This window comes from Dermacentor albipictus, chromosome 1 (genome assembly GCF_038994185.2).
Source record: "Dermacentor albipictus isolate Rhodes 1998 colony chromosome 1, USDA_Dalb.pri_finalv2, whole genome shotgun sequence".
Lineage (NCBI taxonomy): Eukaryota > Metazoa > Arthropoda > Arachnida > Ixodida > Ixodidae > Dermacentor > Dermacentor albipictus.
The window spans coordinates 366,795,968-366,817,988 of record NC_091821.1 but is presented as its reverse complement, the minus strand read 5'-3'; the positions used below and the strand labels follow the sequence as shown (position 1 = coordinate 366,817,988).

The 22,021-nt window shown below is 45.2% G+C and overlaps 2 protein-coding genes across 6 annotated transcripts in view; one reads left to right on the top strand and one right to left on the bottom strand.

The window, feature by feature from the left end:
• Nucleotides 1-16,956, top strand: part of LOC135906942 (uncharacterized) — a 125,732-nt gene extending 108,776 nt beyond the window's left edge. For 4 of the 5 annotated variants that reach the window (XR_010565856.2, XR_011511360.1, XR_010565855.2 and 1 more), the window contains one exon: nucleotides 13,646-14,738. Coding sequence is in view for 1 of the 5 variants with exons in the window: in XM_070531873.1 (XP_070387974.1) it covers nucleotides 16,875-16,911 (37 nt within the window). In the remaining 4 variants the exon portion in view is untranslated. Of the gene's footprint in view, nucleotides 1-13,645; nucleotides 14,739-16,874 lie in introns of those variants that run through there. The other variant, XM_070531873.1, reaches the window with a different exon arrangement.
• On the bottom strand, nucleotides 10,500-21,673 carry LOC135906940 (UPF0764 protein C16orf89 homolog). The gene is made up of 6 exons (XM_065438563.2): nucleotides 21,036-21,673; nucleotides 17,875-18,057; nucleotides 16,895-17,157; nucleotides 13,237-13,396; nucleotides 11,848-12,009; nucleotides 10,500-10,712 (listed from the first exon to the last, which is right to left on the bottom strand). Exons 1-6 carry the CDS (start codon nucleotides 21,256-21,258, stop codon nucleotides 10,609-10,611), a joined length of 1,095 nt encoding a protein of 364 aa, XP_065294635.1. The 5' UTR covers nucleotides 21,259-21,673; the 3' UTR covers nucleotides 10,500-10,608.
• Between the last annotated feature and the right edge of the window lie 348 nt (nucleotides 21,674-22,021).

Below are 22,021 nucleotides of genomic sequence, written 5' to 3'. Positions count from 1 at the left end.
TGAACAGCTGCCAAGTCTCAACATTGATCTGGCGGGGCTTCAGGAATGTGTGAGGAGTGGTGGCGTGGGTGGGGAGCGGGGGGGGGGGGTATGCCACATGATTTCGGGGGGGGCCCGGGCCCCCCCGGGCCCCCCCCTGGGTACGTGCCTGCCCACCGGTTAGAGCAAATCGAATAAATTATTAGTTTGCAAATTTAACCCGATAAAACCCGAATTGCGGAATTTTTTCACGAAAAACCCGATTTCTCCCCTATTATCAAGCCGAAAAATAACGCCCGATTTTTACCCCCCGAATTTGAAAAAATATAAAACCCGAAAACGAATAACCCTACGTATATGTTGTAGGGCTCTGGATTAATTTCGACCACCTGGAGTTATTTAACGTTAGCCGTATAAGCGCTTTAAACGAACCTTTTTACGTTTCGCCCCCATCGAAATGCAGCAGCCGTGGACGAGAATCGCACCCGTAACCTCGCCCTCAGTAGCACAACGCCATAGCCACTGAGCTACCTTGGCGAAATAAACATCTAGCTAACTAACTAAATGAATAAATAATTCGGTGGTTGGATAAAAAAAAAAGAGGATGGATACTAGCGCTAACGTCCAAAATTCTTTCTTTCACGAGTTTTCATAGCAATTTTCACAGATTTTCTTCTCCATGAATTCTTCAACGTTATGTCACCTACTAGACTGCTCCCGAAACTTACCCGTGATGTTCTCTGAGATGATAGATAACGGAGTGATGGAGCAGTGGCCGCGGCTTTTGGTGACTCATATATATTGTCAGAGCTGTTGCACATAGTTTGTTCGTCTGTTTGTTTGTTTGCCTCTACGAGCGGCGCATACCCATTAAGGGGGATTGGCCAAGAGTCGCGTGACTTAAAAAATAATTAGACGTATTTAACAAGAAGTACCGTTGAAAAATTTAAATAACTGAAAGAATGAAGTCAAAGAAATTTAAGAATTCAGCGAGGGAATCACCCTGATTCAATTATGTATCTCACAACAGCTGAACCAACATCACTGTGGTGGTGTCCCAGAGAAGAGGCTCCTAAAGATAAGATATCAGCAATCGTTACATTTCTAAAACGCGCTTTCTGAAGCGCGTTTTCTTGATGATAAAAGACGGCTACATGACAGGAAGGTGTTCATGACAGGTGTTCATGCTCATGCTCACCACAGCAAGAGCACAAGGAGGAGGGCGCCACACCAGATCGATGCAGATAATAGTTTAATGTAGGAATTCCACATATAAACTTTGTAAAGTGGACTTCAATTTTTTTTTATTACGGCAATACATTCTGCTCCAAGGAAATAGGAGATTTCGGTAATCAGTTAAATTTGTTAATGATAGGTTCGAAGAGTCTTGCATGACGGCACGTTTCTTGAACCTAGCAGCAGTTATGAAAGCTGATACAGGAACGATCGGGATAATTGGACCAATGAGGGCCGCTGTCGCCAAGCTGTCTGCTAATTCATTAATAAATAATCCTTTGTGACCAGGCACCCATACCAATCTAATTAGTGTTAAGTGAGTAGGTATTAGACAATGAAATGCAGGTGATATATGTGAGCCACTATTTGCAGTGAGAGCTTAACATAAAGATAAAAATGGATAAAGGGGGCAGAGGAGCCTGCTTTGTCGATTCGGCTGCATACAAAGATCTAACTAAGTTAGCGGCGGTGGTAGTGGATCATCAGGGCAATTGCACAAACTGCGCCACGGTCTACACTAACAAACCTGAAGACGCTGAACAAGTTGCCATTGCATTGGCACTAACAGACGATAGATTCATCGAAATATATAGCGACTCGAAAATGGCTATTAGAGCTTTCAATAGGGGAAAGATTGCCCCGCAGGCTGCGAGAATAATTAACAAAAGGCAAACAAATGTTACACGTTACATTTATTGGTTCCCGGCGCACCTTGGTTCACTTGGTGGCATTCCTGTCAATCCAAATGAATCGGCCAACAGCGTCGCCCGCGACCTTACAGACCGGGCCGCTTTTACGTATGGTTTTGATTCTGCTGGATTGGAGAACTTACATAGAGATACGCTCATTACATACAATGAAATTACAAAACATTACTACATGGGAAGGAGGGAGTTTCCACCCCCTCGCTATAGGCTAAACAGAGCATAAGCAGTTACACTTAGGCAATTACAGACAGAGTCTTATTATTCACCTGCACAAATAAAGAAATGGTATGACATTGCAGACATGAATATTATATGCAAAGCATGCAAAAAGGAGATATGCACGCTTGAACATCTGCTCTGGGAGTGTGGGTCGCTCGGCCCTGGCATTTCCCGGAATCGGTTTTTAGGAATGATCAGATCTCCTGATCATATCCCTCAAGTCCTGGCTGTCCAGTACGCCCGTGATAGGGCTAGGAGGCTTGACCTCCCGGTCCCAACATGGAACTAGCCAGGCAGGTGGCAACACCTTGTACAGGACCAGAATAAAGTCTTTCCTCCTCCTCCTCCTTAACATAAAGATAAGGAAGTCAAGGGTAAAAGGGACGCCAACAATCAAAAACATTAAAAGAAAAGAAACCAAGACGTTTCGGCTTCCATACGGGGGCCTTGTTCACTATGAATATGAGTCACAATCCGGTACTGCTACAACTTCCGAGATTGGGAAGTTCACTTTTCGTAAAGCCAATGTAGTCGTTAGAAACTCAGTTAAATATACCGTAACGTAGTCAGGAAGTCTTAAAGAGAACGACCAGTCTAAAACGGAAGAGAAAATTCTAATTCCTGATTTTTTTCTGATTGCGATGCATCTGTCACTATGACAGCGTTTATATTTAGTTTATTTTGTAACAGCCTATTTAATATCTTGTAAGAAAAGTGTTTCGCGTTGTTTGGATATATGCCGTCAAATATAATCTGAAGATTCTCTTTCTCACTGCTAATATATATGAGGGACCTCGCCTAATCGTACATCTATGGGACCAACAAGTGCCTGTACTAAGACGACCTGAGGAGTGTGGAATCGAGGCCAGGAAGATTGAAAAGATATTACAGGCTGAGGTATAAACACGGTTTGCAATTTAATAGAGGACTCATCCATTTTAAGAACATTTGGACAGTTAATAGCGGAAATCTACGCAAAAGAGACGGTCAGCGTGCTTCCAGTTATAGTACATTGTTGGCAACGAACTTTGGTGAACCAAGGCACAGGCGTAAAGCTTCCCGTTCCAGAAGAACAAAGAGATGTAATTTATATGCCGGCGCTCCTGAATATAGAACGCATCCAAAATCCAAGATTGGTCGTACGTAAATTTTACAAATCACCACAAGAGAGTCTCTCCGCATCCCCGATCGACTGTTGCCAAGCCTTAGCATTTCAACCACTCGCGCACCTTTTTTATTTATATATTCAGTGTGCTTGCGTCAAATAAGCTGGTTATCATATATTATGCCAAAGTATTTTACCCAGTCCACCTGAGGTATATTCTGCAGGCGGTAGGTAAAGTTTATGTGTATTGAATCCCTCAAAGGAAAAACTATACTTGAGCATTTTCTGACGTGAATGGTGAGACGAATATTCTGCAACCAGTTTTCTATGGCGCACAGGTATGTTCGCAATCGACTACATAAAGAAAGAGTAGATGTCATCGTCTGATACTAAAAACGCCATGTCATCTGCGTATACATATGTGTAAATGCCATTATGATGAGGTATAGTACCTAGTAATACGTTAAACAATAAAGGTGAAGTGACAGCTCCTTGTGGAACCCCACGTGGCTGTCGATGTCTATTTGAAGAAAATCCTTTCACAGAGCCATAAAATTCTCTGTCAGTTTAGAAACTCACTAAACCATTTTATGTATATTTTGGGAAAAGAAGGTTTGCTGATCGATTCCACAATACTAAATGTTCTACAGTATGATGGGCTTTTGATATATCTAAAGGTATTAGAGCTGAAAATTTTCTCTGGCGTCGTGCTAGTTTTATCCGGCTTTCTAGGTCCACATGAGCATGCCAAATGGAACAGCCAGATCTAAAACCAATTTGACAAAGGCTGAGTGCATCTTTTTCTTCTACTAATTCCATAAGACGAACATTCAGGATAATTTCTTTCAATTTAACCAAATTCAAGCTTAGAGCAATTGGTCGAGTACAGTCCAGAGTGAATCCGTCACCATTATATTTAAGAACCGGAATAATATTAGCCCTTTCCAACTGCAAGGTATCCACAAAAATTTAATAGAATAGTTTATTACGTCTAAGAGGTCATCTGAGGGCACCTTGAATAAAGTGTTTAACATTTTTATTACTCCGTCCGCACCTGCGGCGGGATGTGGCAGACTTTTCACTGCTGTAGCCAGTTCCAACATAGTGATCTTTGTAAAATAATCTGACCGGATTCGCAACTTGGCACATGGAGATAATAAGGAAGTGAATCGACTTTCTAAACCCTACACGATTTCTTTTATCATTTGTGTCATTTCTTCTCCAGTGAAAACCATCTAGTCAACGTTACACGGTCGCGGAACTATTTTTCTGCTACAAAGAAAACTGAAAAGTGCACTCTTCTTTTTAGATTTTCATAAATAATTGAAATGTTTACGATCGATCATAGTCGTTTTTGTAGAATTTATAGTCACTCCAACTTTTTGGACACTGGTTATGTAAGAAATTTTTCCAGGCTGCTTTCCTTCTTTTATAATCACGAGAACAGTCGGTATTTCACCAAGGGCTGTAGGAGTACCCATTGCTAGATCGAACTGCAAATTCCTATTGCTTGCTAGACTTTCAAGGCCAGAACAAATAATCTTCGATTTTTGTTTATTGAAAGCATCTGACAGGGACGAAAGCAGAGACCGCAAGGACTTCTTGGAGATATTGTAGTTTAGAAAAGTTTGACCTTGGTCATCCGTGGTTGTAATAGAGCGCGCTATTTCAAAGAATAGCGGCAGATGATCACCATCAAAGGTACATTGACTAGAGACAAGGTACAAAGGCACATCGAAGCCATCATCAACAATGACAAGGTACTAAGGTACATCAAAGGTACTACGACTAGAGAATGTGAGATAGATTGCAGACTGATTTTGATCACGCGCAAATGTAATTGGTCCAGAATTTTCACAAAAAAGGTTATTGTCTAATGACCGATTCCACAAGCGGTACCACACGAATCTGCCTTTAAACCCCATGCATCATGATGCGACTTGAAATCCCCAGTAAGTAAAACATTACGCCAACAACTAGACTGAACACTGTCTAGGGATTTCGGGTCCTGCATACCGAAAGGAAAATAAGTATTCGGCATGGCGCGATTTGCCCATACCTGGCCCTTGCGCCATTAAACATCAAACATTCAATATAAGTATTCACGATATAAACTAGGCAACATCCAGGAAGAATAAGTTCTATAGCCTGAATTTCGCACGCCGGATCCGTCAATTCAAATATAATGTTAGCTTTATGACATATTTTAGCATAAATAAATATATTTAGTCCACCCCGTTTTGTAGGGCGGTCTAGCCGAAAAGATCTGTAAAATTTTAAATGGAAATTTCCGACATTGAAGCGGACGCGGCGCAAGGGCTCTACTTTGAATACAAGGGGCCGTGCTTTGATCTCTGATGGGCAGGAAGTGCCAGCAAAAGTTGCCATCACTGATACTCTGTTACTTTCCACGACACCTTTACAGCGATTATACAGGTTGCGATTACAGGCTGTGGAAGATGTGCACTTGAGTAAATCCGCAACACATGTCTTGCCTGGCGACCTACAAACATTACCTCCACGGCCAAACTGTCTTACGTCCGAGATGGTCGGGTACAATGGAGTAGCCGCGTGAACAGCCTCTCGCGTTGCCTGAGGGTTATTCAGTCTGATGGAGCCTCCATTCGAAGAAACAAATGCCATAGGGATGCTGGTTACACCGCTGCATAGGAAGATATCCACAGGTAACTCATGAGTGCGAAGAGATGCCGCCCTAGGGGAAAACCCCTCCCCGGGGAATTCTTGGACGTCAACCTAGGCTGGAAGGGGGCAATACTAAGGAGAGACTACGTAAAACAATAATAAAAAGGATAAGGTCACCTGATACTCAGTGAAACCACCATCTGAGCCGAATCGAACGTTGCTCACACGGTGCCTGAGCGAGTCTTCCTCTAAATGGTTCCTATTTTGGCCTCTTTCGTTCTCGTCGTCGCTGGGGTGGTTCTGTTCTTGTATAGCTTTTCCTGGGAGTTATTGCAGGATTCGCATTCTTAGTAGACATTGATGAGAGTCTTTATGCATGAAATTTTGCATGCGAGGCGCTGAATGGAAAATCGTGGGAATGGGTGCTTGCTGAGGTTCACTATACGACAGCGAGTGCTAAAGGCGACGACGACGACGACGACGTTGGTTTAGCGAAAGCACCCAAACGTCTAACCCCAAAAGGCGCTGGTTTGGCTGACAGCCGGAGCTCGACATTTTGTCCTCGCAAGGGATTTAATGCGATAGCATCATACCGATAACAAATAACGCAGATGCAAGGCACATGTTGCGATCTCGGTAAGCGAAGCTTACCGAGATCGCAGTGGTTTATTTATTTACTTATTTATCTATTTATTTTATTTTATTTTATTTATTTTCTATTCCAGGCCCTAGACAGGCACGAATAGGGTAGGCAAATAACTTCAAAAAACATAGCTCATACTTAGTGTAATACTGTCTGAAGACAGTGTATTCAATGTGAGTATTTGGTGAATTTTTTAGTGTCTTCAACTCTGTTATTCTTCAAGGAATGAAAGACTTCCTAGCGCATTAGTTCTTGCGCACTACGATGTTAGAAAAAGTGAATTGTGGCGTCGTGCTAGTCTGGTTGCTAGTGGCGGCAGATACTCGTTGGGGTCCACAGCAAGCTTGTTAGTCAGGAGCAAGGATAGGAAATTATTCCGCTCAGATTTTCTGCGCAAGCAGAGTGACTCGCTAGCGTTATCTTACATTAGTTAGGACGGGGAATCATGCTGGCAATACTTGGAGTAAACGAATCTGACGGCTTTTCTGTATTCGCTCAATTTACTTGGTGCTATCGTCAGGATGCGGTTCCCAAACGACGCCTGCGTATTCAAGTCTGTGTCTGATCGTAATTGATTAATTTAGTGCGTAGCCTGTGTCTAAGTAAGCATAGTTTCCGAAAGGCCGGCTTGCAGATTTTATCAACATGCATGCAAGATAGGTTATTAGTGATAGTAACTTCCACGTATTTGTGGCTTGAAATTTCTTGCAAGCGTGAAGAACCGAGAGTGTAAGTGTTAAGACATGGTGGTTTTTACGCGTGACACGAAGAATGAAAGCTTTTTATGTGTTAATGACTATTCCCCCCGTTTTGCACCAGCCGAGTTTGTTGTTAAAGTATAAGTGCTGAGTTCAGCTTGACCGTTGTTAGTACAGATCCCGCATTACAAAACACAATCGCCAGCAAATAAACGCGTACTAGTAGGACAGTCTACAGCAGTGTATTGGAACGGAACGAAAACCAAAACGAAATATTATTTATTTTGTCTCGGAGCGAAACCGAAATGTTTTTGATCGGTTTTCGGTTCAAGGGAAAACTCGGCAAGTCCGAAACAACCGACTTCAGGCAACGTCAGAATTAGCGCGTATATCTCAGGCAGGGATAGCGCGAGCCATAGCTGGTCGAGCGCTCCACTGATCAAGCCTGTCGCTCGGTGCGCTAGCAGACCGGCATCGTGGCAAAACCTATAAGCTGAAGACCTTATCGTTTCGTTTTCTATGGGCACAACGCTTTGTTACCGAAGTTTTATCCTTCGTTTATGTTCGTTTAAGTTCGCTTTATCGGAACAACGATCTCGCATTTTCGGTGAGTACACTTGATGACGTGCTGCTAAAGTCATACTCAGTGCCTTGATTCAAGGCGCTGAGCGTGATCTTAGAATTCATAATTCACTTATAGTTGAGAAAAATAAATACTGTGTTTTTATAGACTTTGCTTCAAAATTTTTTGTAATATCATTGGTTGCAATATCATTAATACACAACAAAAACAGTGGGGGACCCAGGAAGCTTACCTGAGATACCCCAGATGTTACTGCAAGACAGCCAGAGTGTTGCCCATCTATTTCTACAAAGTGATTTCGGTTAGTCAAATCTGCAGCTATTCGTGATATTATTGTTCCTGACGAGCCAAGATTTCCGAGTCTATATATAAAGGGGTCTTGAGGTACAAGCTTGAATGTTTTGCTAAAATTGAAAACGATCTTATCTGTCTGACCATTGTTGTCAAGAGATGTTATTAGCGTGTGAACTACTGTGATTAACCGAGTAAATGTCGAGTGGTCTTTTTTTGGACTCGTGCTGGAAGCTTGTCAGGGAGGCAATGTTCGTCCAGGAATTCATGCATTTTCTTTGATACTATATATGTTCCAAAAGTTTACAGCATGATGATAAGTAAGTTGGACGGTAATTACTATGAATTAGTAGGTCCCCCCTTCTTTTGAAAATAGGAATTGCTGGGGTCGTCCTCCACTCATCATAAAGGTTGCCAGCCGATAGCAAGACACGAAACAATTATCCCGTGCAGTTTTGCATTTGGCTCAGCGTTACACTGCGGGAACAAGTGTAGAGTATTGTCAGGTCCGCAAGTTTTTTTTTTCAATTTCTAAGCTCAGTAGAAGGGAAAGCACCACAGCATGCGAAATGTAATTTACCGGTGGCAAAGAGAATGATTCTGCGCTGAAGGCACAGGCACTGGGACTCGAAAACGCGCGATGAAAATAATTATTAAAATGTACAGCAATTTCTTTAGTATTTCTGTCATTGCGCTGCCGACTTCGACCTGTGAAACAGGTTTCTTTATCTCTGTAATATAGTCCCAGAATTGGACCGGATCATTTTTCGTGAAGCTACGCAGAAGTTTCTTTTGTAAGTAGTAGTTCAACTGAGTCACGCAGCGCACGTGCGAGCCGCTCGGGTAATTCGCGAATACTTGTCGAATCCGCGTGCTTCTTTTTTTTAATCCCTTCATTTTACGCTTAAGCTGAATGATGCGGGGCTACTTCCAATGCGTTTGCTTGTGAATTCTTTTCCTCTTGTTCAGTACGAAATTCTCAATGCAATACTGGCGCTTTCCTTTGAACCTATCCCAAAGAATGCAGCTGCCAGCATCGTTGAAGTAAGTAAGCCAGCCAAGTGTTCTGTTATGCACTCATCATTGGCACGCGAGTAATATTTGATGAAACAACCCGCCGTGGTTGCTCAGTGGCTATGGTGTTGGGCTGCTGAGCACGAGGCCGCGGGATCGAATCCCGGCCACGGCGGCCGCATTTCGATGGGGGCGAAATGCGAAAACACCCGTGTACTTAGATTTAGGTGCACGTTAAAGAACCCCAGGTGGTCAAAATTTCCGGAGTCCTCCACTACGGCGTGCCTCATAATCAGAAAGTGGTTTTGGCACGTAAAACCCCAAATATTAAATATTTGATGAAATGCAACGGAGATTTTTCCAGGGCTCATAGTGGTCTAGGACTGGAAAGAATACACTGACAAGGTTGTGTCAATTCAAAGTAAATAAATATTTTGCAAGCAACGTCGACGCATACAATTGGATGATTACAGGTGTATCCACAGAAAAGTACGACACGTACGTATCAAGCAACACTTAGACGTTCTGTACTTCTTGTGTCACAATGAGACATACCCATTCTGGAGCATTGGCCAAGAACGAGCACACCTCTAGTGGAACATACCGAATGGCCAAATCAAAGAAAATAAAGTAAATCAAGGAATCCGTGAAAAACAATTCATTTCATTAAGAAGTCGGTGTGCTTTAGATATGCCTGTGAGCCGACGTGATATGCTCAATTTTTGTGAAGCAAGTTTTTTTTTTTTAACGCATGGTGTAGCTGCAAATACGCGGCAACACGCAAGCTTTATAAGAGGCACTTCGTGGCTACCTTCATATAACTTTCGTATTTACAGGGTGTCCCACCTTTCATGCACCAACATTTAGAAGTACGCAAATGCCATGTAGCTGGACAGATTCAACAAGGTATTGTTCTATGACGTCGCTTGAAGATGCTCAGATTATTTTTTTCATTCCGCCTAGTTGCATAATTAGTCTTAATTAATTAATCGTCTTCTCAAATATTATAGTTAGATGAAAAGTGTCGAGGAGAAAATTGTAGAGCGACATGAAAAACTCTCGATACAGCTCTCTGTTGCTCAATAAGTGCTATTGATAAAAAGTGTTTTTCCAAGCGTGCAGGAAGCCTGCAAATGCGCGCAAAGTGCCTCGAGCGGCCAGTCGCACGGCAGATGTTAATCCGGCGCGCTGTCAGCACGTTAGCATGCAGGCCATCCCCCGTAATTAGTCGAGGGGTGTTTGCATCCCGCGACACCATATCTCTCTGCTCTCCCATCCCGTATGGTTTTCCTGCGCTTAGCATCGGGCTGCTGGTGGCCATGTGTCATTTCAGAGAATTGAATGAACACGCTCTTGGCAAGGATTTACGTCTGGCCGAAGGTGCAGGCACACGTATTACGTTTTATTTCTTGTGGGGTTTTCACACCGCTTCTTGCTCTTCAATTCGGGAGTATGTGTATATATATCTTTTCGAGGACGGATTCATCCGTTCACACCCGAGATGTCCGATTGGCCAACCGTGTCTGTTGCAGTAACTGCAGGTAAGTAGCAAGCGCTCCGGCAGCAACGCTCGTCATGTGCAGGGAACATTGGTCTGCAAAGGTGTGGGAAAACAGAAACAATTGAAAGTCATTCTGACGCTTGCTGCCTTAAAGAATGACGACGCTGATAAAGATGTTTTTGTTAAGGGATGGCTCGAAGGCTTATTATAAAAAAAAAAGTGTTCAGTTCTGCAGTTATAGGTTCCTCGCATTAAAATCATGCGCCACGGCACGCGACAAGTACCTCGACAGAGAAGCAGTGGCGCCCACTATCAGACGGTGAACGAAGCGGTCGGCACGAAAGACAACCTCCGAGATCAGACGGCGAGCAGGGGCCGCGTATAGGTCAGTGTTTGAGAAAAGAGCGGGTAATTTAACAGGCAGTACATGAAGTGTGCCTACAGAGAGCGTCAGTACAGCGCCAGACGAGCGCATTGCAGATGCCACGCACGCATCACCCGTATCGAACTGCGAGACGTTGGTATCTCCGAGGCCGCACATGTCAGCGTGCAATTCGAGCAATTGTGTGCGGCATCTGCTTTAGTCTGTGCGCACGGCGTTTCCAATAGCAGAAACAAAAGAAGATACTTGCCTCTCTCGTAAAAATACGGATCGTTCTGTTTACTGCACTAAACTGTTACACAGAGGACACAATGAAAGAAACTCACTCACATGTGCGCACGTGTGTGTCAGTTTCTTTTACTTTGTCCTTTGAATAACAGTATAGCGCTGCAGAACGAAGTCACAACAACTAGTCCCAGTCGATGCCTTATAAAACCAGGGATCACAAAGTGGTGCTAAACATTAATAACGCAAAATGACAACGGTGCTGTAACTAAAGCCTGCACTGTCGTGCTATACAGTTATTCATGCATCGTTCCTTGTTGCGAATACTGTGGTCGTTCAATACTGATTCTGACCATCTCGTCCATACTCACAATTTTACTACACGACTACTTACCGCACAATTACAGTGATAACAATGGATTTAAATACTGAGCAGCACACAGTTTTCATGGTTATATAAAGCGTCGGCTTCTTTTTCCGCCATCGGCAGCAAATTTACATTTATTGCTCACGGAAACCCACATCTTACCCGCTATGGCTAAACGATTAAAAGAGCGCCGGCAGTGAAATTGAATTTTCTAAGGCAAATCCACTCCTCAGCCAGCCGCGCACAGTCGTTACCTTTGCCCTTGCGTTCTTCTCTTTTGATCCTCTGCGGAAGCGAACCCGCAGCAGGCTCGTTTTCTACGACGTAGCAGCCATCATCCCTCTGCCAGGACAGCACGTCTTCCATAACTGATGGATCCCTGAACACTGGCAGGTCCATGAAACCGCACACGGCAACTGAGCAGATACGTTGAAACTTCGGATGATTTTCGGACGATAAAAATGATTGTCGAAGCAATTGGTTTCTACTGTCAGGAATATACATTTTGTTGTAACATGGCAGCTGAGTGGAAGCTATGCGTGTGCTATGGCGCTTGAGACTGCGCGGGATGCTCTAACGTGGCAGGACCTGGCTTGTGTACAAGTGCATCCTTCGTATGATCGGGGTCTTAACTGCTGATCCCAGATGGAGCTTCCGCTCGTATATTCCACTTTGGCGCAACGTCAATATAATACAGAACAACGGTCATGTAAATATATCTCTGGCAGACCGTCGTATGTTCAGAGCATGATCAAATTTAGAAGACGGCGTTGTGCTGCAATACAGGCGAAGAACATTTTGTTGCGCAATCTAGCAAGAAAAGTTTTCCAAAATGGAATGAGGCTTGAGAATGACATGCTTTCAGTTGTTCTACGAAAATGTGCGTTGTATACTAAATATAAAGAAAATGGACTGGGTGAGCTCTGACTAATTATTTAATTGATAGTTGTAATTGACAGTGGAGGTTACGTCTGCCCATCTAAATAACTTTGGTATACGAAATCATAATAATGCTGTCTATCCAAGGCAGTAGTTCAAAAATGGTAGGAGTAAGCTAACTAACTAACTAACTAACTAACTAACTAACTAACTAACTAACTAACTAACTAACTAACTAACTAACTAACTAACTAACTAACTAACTAACTAACTAACTAACTAACTAACTAACTAACTATTACTTTCTTTAATGTTCGTTGTATGCGTGCGTGTGCGCTTTATGAAACGTAAGGAAGCGGATGCCTAATGCTGCGCTCCTATACAGCTCTCTGAATAGTGAAATGCAGTAAAGATGGCGTTTCCTGTTGTGGATATATATGTTTTTTTTTTACTATTTTCTGTTTTCTTGAACATAATGCCGCACCCGTATCTCAGACTGAATCCGTTTGGAATAGTACCGATCTGCTGTCTAAGTGAATCCAGTCGCACAGCAGAAAACAAATGATTCCACTGGATGTTGAAGGAGATGACATGGTATTGTCGGATCAGAAAGAAATACGAACAGCACTGTTTGTCTTTGTGACACGGAGATTTAGAGGAGATCGGGCACCGTAGTTGAACTATAAACGCCGTAGAAAATTTTCTGTCCACGCTTCTGGCGGTTTGACGGCGCTGCACTTTGCTGGCTATGCGTAGCGTTATACCTTGCTCCATGAACAGGTCCCTGAGACGTAGCGGGAAGTTCTCGTCGACTATGAGCTGCGCGTTGTCAGCGACACGGGCGCACTTGGACGCCAGGTTCCAGTCGGCGGGCGGCTGTCCGTGTCGTGTGGCCAGGTCGTTCAGCTTGGCCGTGCAGTTAAGCTGACCGACGGCAGCGGAACACGTGCGAGGAGAAACAAGACGAGTAAGAGAACGGGGTCGGCGATTTTTATCGGTGATCGCTGCTAAAGCCGCGCAAGCTGTTCATTTGATGCGTGTTTCTCGTTGGACTGCTGTACAAAAAGGTCAATTTCATTGCGCTGCTATCTGGACCCTTGCTCAACCATAGAGCACCGACTGGGCGCCTGATGTTCATTAATTTGCATTTTCTCCCCTTCTTCAATACTACAGGTCGAGGGCCCTTACAGAAGAACAAGTTGAAGAAGACGAAACAAACAAGAAGCAAAGGCAATAATTTCATCTAAGCGAGAACTACACGGCGACGTTAAAGTATAGCAATATTGCAGCAAAGCACTAACATGGTAATGTGTGAGAAAAGTGTCAACCAAACGCTCAACTAATGAAAATACAAGGACGTCAATAATCTGGCGATAACGGTTATATGGTCATGGGAGAAATATTCTATTGTAGTTCAGTGACTTCTACAGAGACGCCAAGCTCGGTGAGCAAACAAAGAAGCTGAAGCAGCGACTCGTGTCGAGCCTGTATTCGCAGTACTGCGTGTTCTTGAAGATTGTCGTGTAGACTCAATGTACCGAGCAACAACAGCGCACGACGAACAGGAATCAAAGTATATGGGCCAAACAATGAAACCCTCCTTTCCTCAGTAAGGAAGCCTTCATTGCGGTGAGGCCACCTTATGTCACTTTGAAAGCTTCCTAACTGAGGCGCCCTCGGTGAAGGCTTCCTTGGTACTTCCTCAGCATAAGCAGCCAAACAATGAAATCTTCCTTTACCTCACTAAGGAAGCCTTCATTGCGGTGAGGCTACCTTATGTCACTCTGAAAGCTTCCTTGCTGAGGGGCCCTCGGTGAAGGCTTCCTTGGTGCTTCCTCAGCGTAAGGTAGCTCCAAAGCTACCTTCATGCGTCCTTACGCCGCTCCCGGCCCTGAACGAGCGCTTCACCTCACTGCTTAACCACATGGCATTCGCTTGCGCATGCGCACTGTCGCCCATCTGCGGAGAAGCGCGAGCACGGTACGTCTTGCCAGGCATGTTCGTTTCAGTCACGCGTGCGGCATGAAAGCATTGCTAGGCGTTGCTAGGCGTTGCAAGACGCCGGCGTGCCAGCGTTGCTGGAGCACATCAAGTTTTGCACTGTAATGCTCAACTTTTTTTTAACTTTAGTAAACAAAACTAGAAGAAAGCGTCCACGTTTCTCTATATTAGCTATTCAATTTAAAGATTGTGCGACGATACAACATTTTTAATAGAATAATGGTGTTCGCGGAAAGATTTGAAGAAATAATCTCGAACCCAGGCACGCGGCAACCGCTCCTTAGGTGAGGACGGGTGAAGGGAGCTTTCAGAGTACGCTTGCTTCCTCCATTGGTCCTTCGCTGTAAGGAGGCCTCACGTGAGGTTAGGAAGCGCTCGAAGGAAAGGAACGTTTTATTGTTTGGGCCAAGCTACCTTCATGGGTCCTTACGCCGCTCCTGGCCCTGAACGAGCGCTTCGCCTCACTGCTTAACCACGTGACGTTTGCTTGCGCATGCGCGCTGTCTCCCACCTTCGGAGAAGTGCGAGCACGGTACGTTTCGCCAGGCACGTTCGTTTCAGTCACGCGTGCGGCATGGAAGCGTTGCTAGGCGTTGCTAGGCGTTGCAAGACGCCGGCGTGCCAGCGTTGCTGGAGCACATCAAGTTTTGCACTGTAATGCGCTACTTCTTTAGGTTTAGTAAACAAAATTAGAAAAAAGCGTCCACGCTTCTCTATATTAGCTCATCAACTTAAAGATTGTGCGACGATACAACCTTTTTTATTGAATAGTGGTGTTCGGGTGTTCGCCTAAAGCTTTTAAGAGATAATCTCGAACCCAGGCGTGGCGGCAACCGCTCCTTACGTGAGGACGGGTGAAGGGAGCTTTCGGAGTATGCTTGCTTCCTCCATCGGTCCTTCGCTGTAAGGAGGCCTCACGTAAGGTTAGGAAGCGCTCGGAGGAAAGGAACGTTTCATTGTTTGGGCCTATATGTGTGTGTGTGTGTGTGTGTGTGTGTGTGTGTGTGTGTGTGTGTGTGTGTATATATATATATATATATATATATATATATATATATATATATATATATAATGAAATTATTTCGAAACGAATACTGCTACGTATTTTCAATTGCGATGAAACACCCAAAATAAAGCATTAGGTAAAACCTAGCACAATTTGCCTATTTAAATACAGTTGACTCCCATTAATTCAACTCTTGAGGCGCAACAAGTTTTGCTCGAATTAACCGAAAGGTCGCATGAACCCACTGCGGTGAAATGAACAGATTCAAATATTTTTTTTCTGCTTGAACAATGCGTCATCGGCAGACTGCTTCAATACAGTATTACAGTAACTGTATATGTATGTCATCCCTGGCCAGTGGCCCTCAGACCTCAGCACTATTGTCGGTGCTGAAAAAATTGTAAAAGGGGACATCGCCCTGGGCACAGCGCAAGTCGTCATTATCACTGAAGAATAGGTTGCTGCCGTCACTGTTTGTCGCCTGCGCAACCAGTTGCGCCGTATGCTGAGTTTCTTGTGTTTCCAGGCTTTTAGTGACCACAGCGTGCATGAGAGGGAGCTGGTGGGCGGTCGAATTAACCAAAGCGACATGCTTTCACGTCCGAACTAAACCAGTTTTTCTTCCAAAGTAATATCGCCAGAACTCTGCGTGTGTTCAAACTAAGCAAGAAGACAAATTAACAGAGGTCAAATTATTGGGAGTCTGCTGTAGTTGAGAAACGCATAGATAATGGCATACTACACAACAGCTCAACTAGGTTTAATAGCATTTCAATTAAAACAATGAGTCAAATTGTAGTGACATTACGGAAGTAGCACTTTGAATTAGGCCCACACATGTTTGAGGAAACCGGAAGAAAATCGCTGGTTTCGGAATTTTAGAGCAATTCTGCAAGTCAATATAGCTGCAATTCAAAACAAGCTTTTGTAAAAACAGTGGCGGTAGCTTTTGAAACGTACAGAATTGACATATTACGCTTGGCTCCAAGGCACAAGTAACTGTATTCATGCGCTCTGCACGCAAAATGTCCCCCGTCATTGCCCAATTTCTGGCGCTTTCCCTTTCTCACGGCGCAGCAGAGTGGTAGGATAGGGAAGTCGAGCTCAGTGCGGTCTCACTGCCGTTTCCTAAATTAGTCCCCCACCCCTCCTCGACCCTATCTTTCTCTACTGCAAGTGACATGCAGCTTTTGTATGTTGCATGTATGTATATCGCATGTATATTGCATGTATGGTACAGAAACCACATGGAGAACATATGGAATAATCGAACTCTACACGGAAACCTCTCTGTGGCGTGAAACCACGCTAACTGCGTGCTCCCGCAGAGTTCTTGTTATATATATTTTTCTTCAACAGACACCTCTAAAGTGCTTAATGATTTCCCATGCCTAGCAATGGGAGCTCGTCCGTACCCGAATTCCGATGGTGAGGAAGATCGCTTGGTGCGTGAGGGCGTACCCGTGCTGACGTCCGCCCGTCATGGCCACCCAACAGCTGTCGTTCAGTTGGCAACAGTTGCGGCCAGCAAATAGCTGCTGCAGGCAGCCGTCAGACACCCCCTCAATCACGTCGGGCGCTGCCAGCTCGGGCTCGTCGTCCGAGGTCCGAGCTCGAAACGTGTCGGCGGCGATCGGCGGGTCTTTCCACAGACCCTTGCGCAGCAGACCACGTGCCACTGGGGAGGAAAAGACGACCTTGTGTTCCGAGTAATACTTGTAAGTGAGTGAATGCGTAGGTTCCCGCGAAGAAGAAGAAAGAAAAACTACTACTACACATTTCAAGCACTCAACTTTTGTGCGGCAACAAGAAAGAGTGCTTCTCCTCTATCAATGCATGCTACCGATAACCGACAGAGGAGGATGGCGGCTACGTAGCGCTTGTACTTGCAAAAAGTTCGATAAATTGGCCTGCGTTAAATTTCCTTGAACGTAGACTCTCTGGTTTTTACTGAAAGCTCACTTAGGTATATGCACAGTTCTTGGGTGCTGAACTGCAGTCATGAGTACACATCCTCACAGCTCTACCAAAAGTACTGGTGATGCACACCGGCGGTGCATGACTGCGTGCCTTTAATTGGGGAAGTTAGATGAAGTTAGATCATGCCTGATGTATTGTTTAAAAAATTGTCATTCTATGTACGCATAATTACCGCTTTTCTTTACAAGCGAGCTACTTTTAAATAGTGCCGACTGTGACAGCGTCGCCGCAGCAGTTGCACCTCCGTAAAATGTTGACATGAGCTACAAGTTTATTGCGTCGCAAACTGTGAATAGTGCAAGTTATTTGCACTATTTGCACTATGGGGGGGTCTTGCATCTCGCACTCTTCAAAGAGCCGGCTTTCTAGATCTCACAAAATGTATATGAAATACGACTATAATGAACAAACTCACGTTTCTGGAGTACGCTGGCTTCCTGTCTTCCGACGACACGCGTAGCGGCGATGTCCGCGAGAGTTGATGTTTTCTGCTGGACGGCCCGAATGTCTTCAATCGTCACGTTCACTCTTTTTGTTGGCTTGGAAATGATGCCGTTCTCGCTGTCACCTGCCTGGTCAATAAGCTTCTGCAGGCGATCTGCGTTAGTAATCGTCAACCGAGTAGGGGGAACTAAGGGGCAAAGCAACGCACCAGCGTTTTTTCTCATGCAATCGAACGCCATTATAAACAAGCGCTTGGGGTCTACAAAAACATTCGTTATACAGGTCACGCCGTCGGTCACGTCGTCAATAGTGCACCGCACACTTCGCAATAGAAGAGAGACAGCATTGTGCGTTTGTTGTAGAGGCGCTCGACAGTAGTTCTTTATCGGGGCCTTTATAGCATGCGTGCGAAAGTTTATCCACCACAATAAAGTTTTATGGGTTGTTTATGGAGCGTATGACTGAAAATTACGTCTCTGGCTGTTAAACAAAGCACTTGCAATGCTTTCGAATTAGTGCGTGCACTTCACGTATGTTATCACAGGGCATAATTATAGCTTCAGCACGACGCATATACACAACTCGGTCCCACGACGACCGCCCAAATGGCCAAATAAGCTGTAGGCGACAGACGCCATGTGTCTTCCCTTAGTCGTGGTCTAGCTTTAGACTTTATCGTTACCTTAAGCGCTGTCACGTAACTTGAAGCACACAGCGTTATCGCTCTATGGCGCTGTGTGTAGACTGTGTAGTTCACTTACAAGCTCATGTCTGGCGAATTACGCCGGTCTAAATGACTTAGAGGTGCATTTGACGTTTTTATTTTTTTGTTGCTCTCTGTATCAGGCGATATCATACGTTAACTGGCCTGGTGCTATGCTTCTGCAATTCCCTGCGCACTTCCCGACCAAGTCATTGGGCGTTACTGCATGCGATTATGTTTGTTGTGATCTTGACATGGTTTCGCCGCACATAGAGATGTGTTTGAGATGTGTTTTGTCATCGTAATTGCTAGGTGGTTTCGCAAAAAGGATCTGCTTGTAGCTGTGTTCCCTTGTTACAAAACCTACAGTCAAATTTTGCGATAGCAACCCTGAGCACCGGCGAAGACTTATGCGCAGTTCGCGTGCGATGCAAGTAATGGCGTGGTTTCGCCGGGTAGTCAATGATAGCCAATTGGGCAGGGCGCAGTTGCAGCTAGTCGCTAGCAGAATCTACCCGTTGAACATAGATTACGTTGTTTTGTTCGTCAGTGTGCTTGCGTAAGGGCACCGTCATTCTGAAAAAAAAAAAAAAAACGCGTGTCCCGTTGTTAAACGCCCACCAGTCCACCCGCAGTGCAACTGTCGGAGAACGCATTTTGTTCGTGTTCTCAAAATGTGATCCCAGTGCTAGTGGTTCCTAATACTCCTTCTGCCCCTTTCTAAAAGTTCGAAATCGAATACAACTATTTGAGGGGAAAAACGACCATTGCATATATATCGTACTGAATGGCAAATATTTCTCATTTTTAAGCGATGTGAAGTACCAAGCTTGCCTGAAGTTCTTTCGGCAGAAAAGGCTTACTTAGGCTACTTGATAGATACATCTAATTCCGTTAACCACTGGAAGTCAGTTCAACCGCTCAGAAGCTTGTAAATGATAAACAAGTGAGATCTGATACTATATGGTTCTACATCACACGGATAGTGTTCGTTGAAGCGTCTAAGTATAATAGTCCAGCAATGCACATTCCCAACAAATCCAAATGATTGACGAAATAATAAAGTGCTTTTGCCTAAACAGAGACAACAAATTGTTACAGGCTGAATAATGCGAGGTGTGCTTATTTAACAATTGGAAACTATTAAGCAAAAGGGATCTCGATGCGTTAGCTCATCGACCGTTACCTATGCGTAGTATAACCACGGCTCCTTTGCAGCAAAATCATTTGGAGGAGTCTCCCCTTGCATCGGTCATTATTCCTGCAGATTGCATTAATAACTCTAGTTATTCCTTATAGTATTCAACACAGACGAATTTTAACAAGTTGGACTAGTTAAATTTCGAGTCCAATACCAAGGAATATTAGAAATTTTGAATATTCGCGCACCCCTAAAAATTACGTTGCTTGAACGCCGAGAACGGCTCGTCTTACCGCGCACGGAGACCTTGTAAGCTATAAAAGGCGCTCGAGCGATGGATAGGTCTCGACACATCCTTGAAGATTTCGCACTAGCTGCTCATGACGTCAGGACTTTTTTGATCGTCTATGCACGGATCTAATCAACATTCTAATAAGTGCAATATAACTATACGGTTTTGTATCGCTCAAAAAAAAAAAAGGCGATGACTCAGTCTAGAAAGTTTCAATAATTCTCTATTCGCCAAAGAATTGAAAAATGCGAAGAAAGCTAGGAATCCGTGAGATAACACTGACGAAAGCATGCTGGCCGCACCGTTAAACTGTCTAGCTCGCCGCTGACAACTGAGCACCGGTCAAGCAATATGGGGGAGCTGGGGAAGGGACGACAAGATGACAGAGATAGGAAGGAAGGGAGTGCTCGGAGGAACTGACAGCTCTGCTGGCATAAAATGTTCTGCAAACGCTAAACGCCCTCAGTAGAAACGCCGAAAGCTAAAATTACCCCGGCGCCTGTCACCTTGCGGGTGCGAATCCCAGTACCTCGACGCCCATAAGCCACGTCGTCAATCCTGAACGATCAATGAACTTGGCCAGGCTACAATGTGCCTTATCTCGCACGTGAGGGGATCCACGTAGCCCGAGGAGGCATTCGACGCCGTCGACGGAAAGGCCGAGTGTGCCGTACTCATCAAATAGCGCTTGGCGGGCTACAGCGAATGCTTATGTGGGCCCCCATAACGCTCACGCCAAAAACGGAAGCAATGACGCTGCCCTCGCTCCCTTGTCCTTTGCCGCTTTGTCGCTCCTTTGTCGCTTTTGCAGCCAAACGCTCTGCGCATCTCTGGACATAACGTACGCGCTGCGCATGCTCGTCGATACGGTGACAGCACGACGGCGCCCGCGCGTAAGCGCGTCGCGAAGCTCCGCACTGTGCTGTACTGCGCTTGACCGTCATTGCAAGCATTGCGAACGGAAACGCGCGCTCCGTCGGTGCACGGGCGACTTACCGTCGGCGACGCGCAGTCCCAGCGCTGCGTCCAAGTACACAGCGTCCATGTTGGCCGCGAGCGCGTCCACTGCGCCGTCCAGCGCGGACAACACGCGCCAGTCCAAGGACCGCCGCTCCGCGCTGCTGGGCTCTCGAGGTGCCAGGACGCAGAAGCTTCGCGTAAACAACGCCGCGACAAGAACTGCCTGGCGCAGCGCAGATCCGCTTCGCGCAGTGTCCATGACGCCTCTGTGCACGCCTTTAGATTGGAAGGCGACCCGCTTCCTTTTTCCACGTCGAGCTCCTTAAGACCCGCCAGAGGCTCTGACCGGCCCGCTAAGCGCTCTGTGTCCGCATGGTGTTAAACCATTCATGACCACTCTCTGGAAGCCCGCGAAACGGGAATAAACGAGCTCAACAGGCGCATCCGGTCTGGCGAACGCGTCTCAAGCGCGACGGTGACGCCACGGACGACGCTTAAGAGCTTCTGCAAAAAAAGCGAAGAATAAGCAAAACACCTAAAGCGACGGAAGCCAATGAGCCTTAGGACAACCTCTGATGAATCAATAATTCAGAGACGCGATCACGGCAACTTTGCGCTTCGCCATCAAAAGCAATGGGCAACATGGTATATTTACTGCCAGGTTTAGCTAAAGTCCCTAGATATGCTTGCTTTCCTTGCTAAGTAGTGTCATCTTCCTCCTCCCTCGCACCTCCTTCCCCTCGCAACCAGTGTCGTCTATTGTGGGGCTTTACTGTCGTCCACCGTGTTCTTGCTAACCAGCATGTGCGGGGCAGTGGATTATACACAACTTCGGGTGGTCCACGGCCGTTTCTACAGCTCCATAGATAACGCGTAGCAAAAAGAAGTTTGAAAGAAAGACCGCAAGAAGCGCAGAATTGTGATAAGATTGTCCTCCATTGTGCCATTCTATATCTAGAGAACGAAAGTAATTGTTATAACTCAACTGTTATGACTGCTACCGGGCGGGAACGGCATCCGGC

Excerpts from the sequence above, each read along its gene's own strand:
- LOC135906940 (XM_065438563.2), bottom strand. The coding sequence starts at position 21,258 with ATGGACACTGCGCGAAGCGGATCTGCGCTGCGCCAGGCAGTTCTTGTC. Across the intron at positions 13,397-16,894 it reads TCCTCACCATCGGAATTCGG|CTTAACTGCACGGCCAAGCT; the intron begins GTACGGACGAGC and ends GCCGTCGGTCAG. Across the intron at positions 12,010-13,236 it reads GGACCTGTTCATGGAGCAAG|TTGCCGTGTGCGGTTTCATG; the intron begins GTATAACGCTAC and ends GTATCTGCTCAG.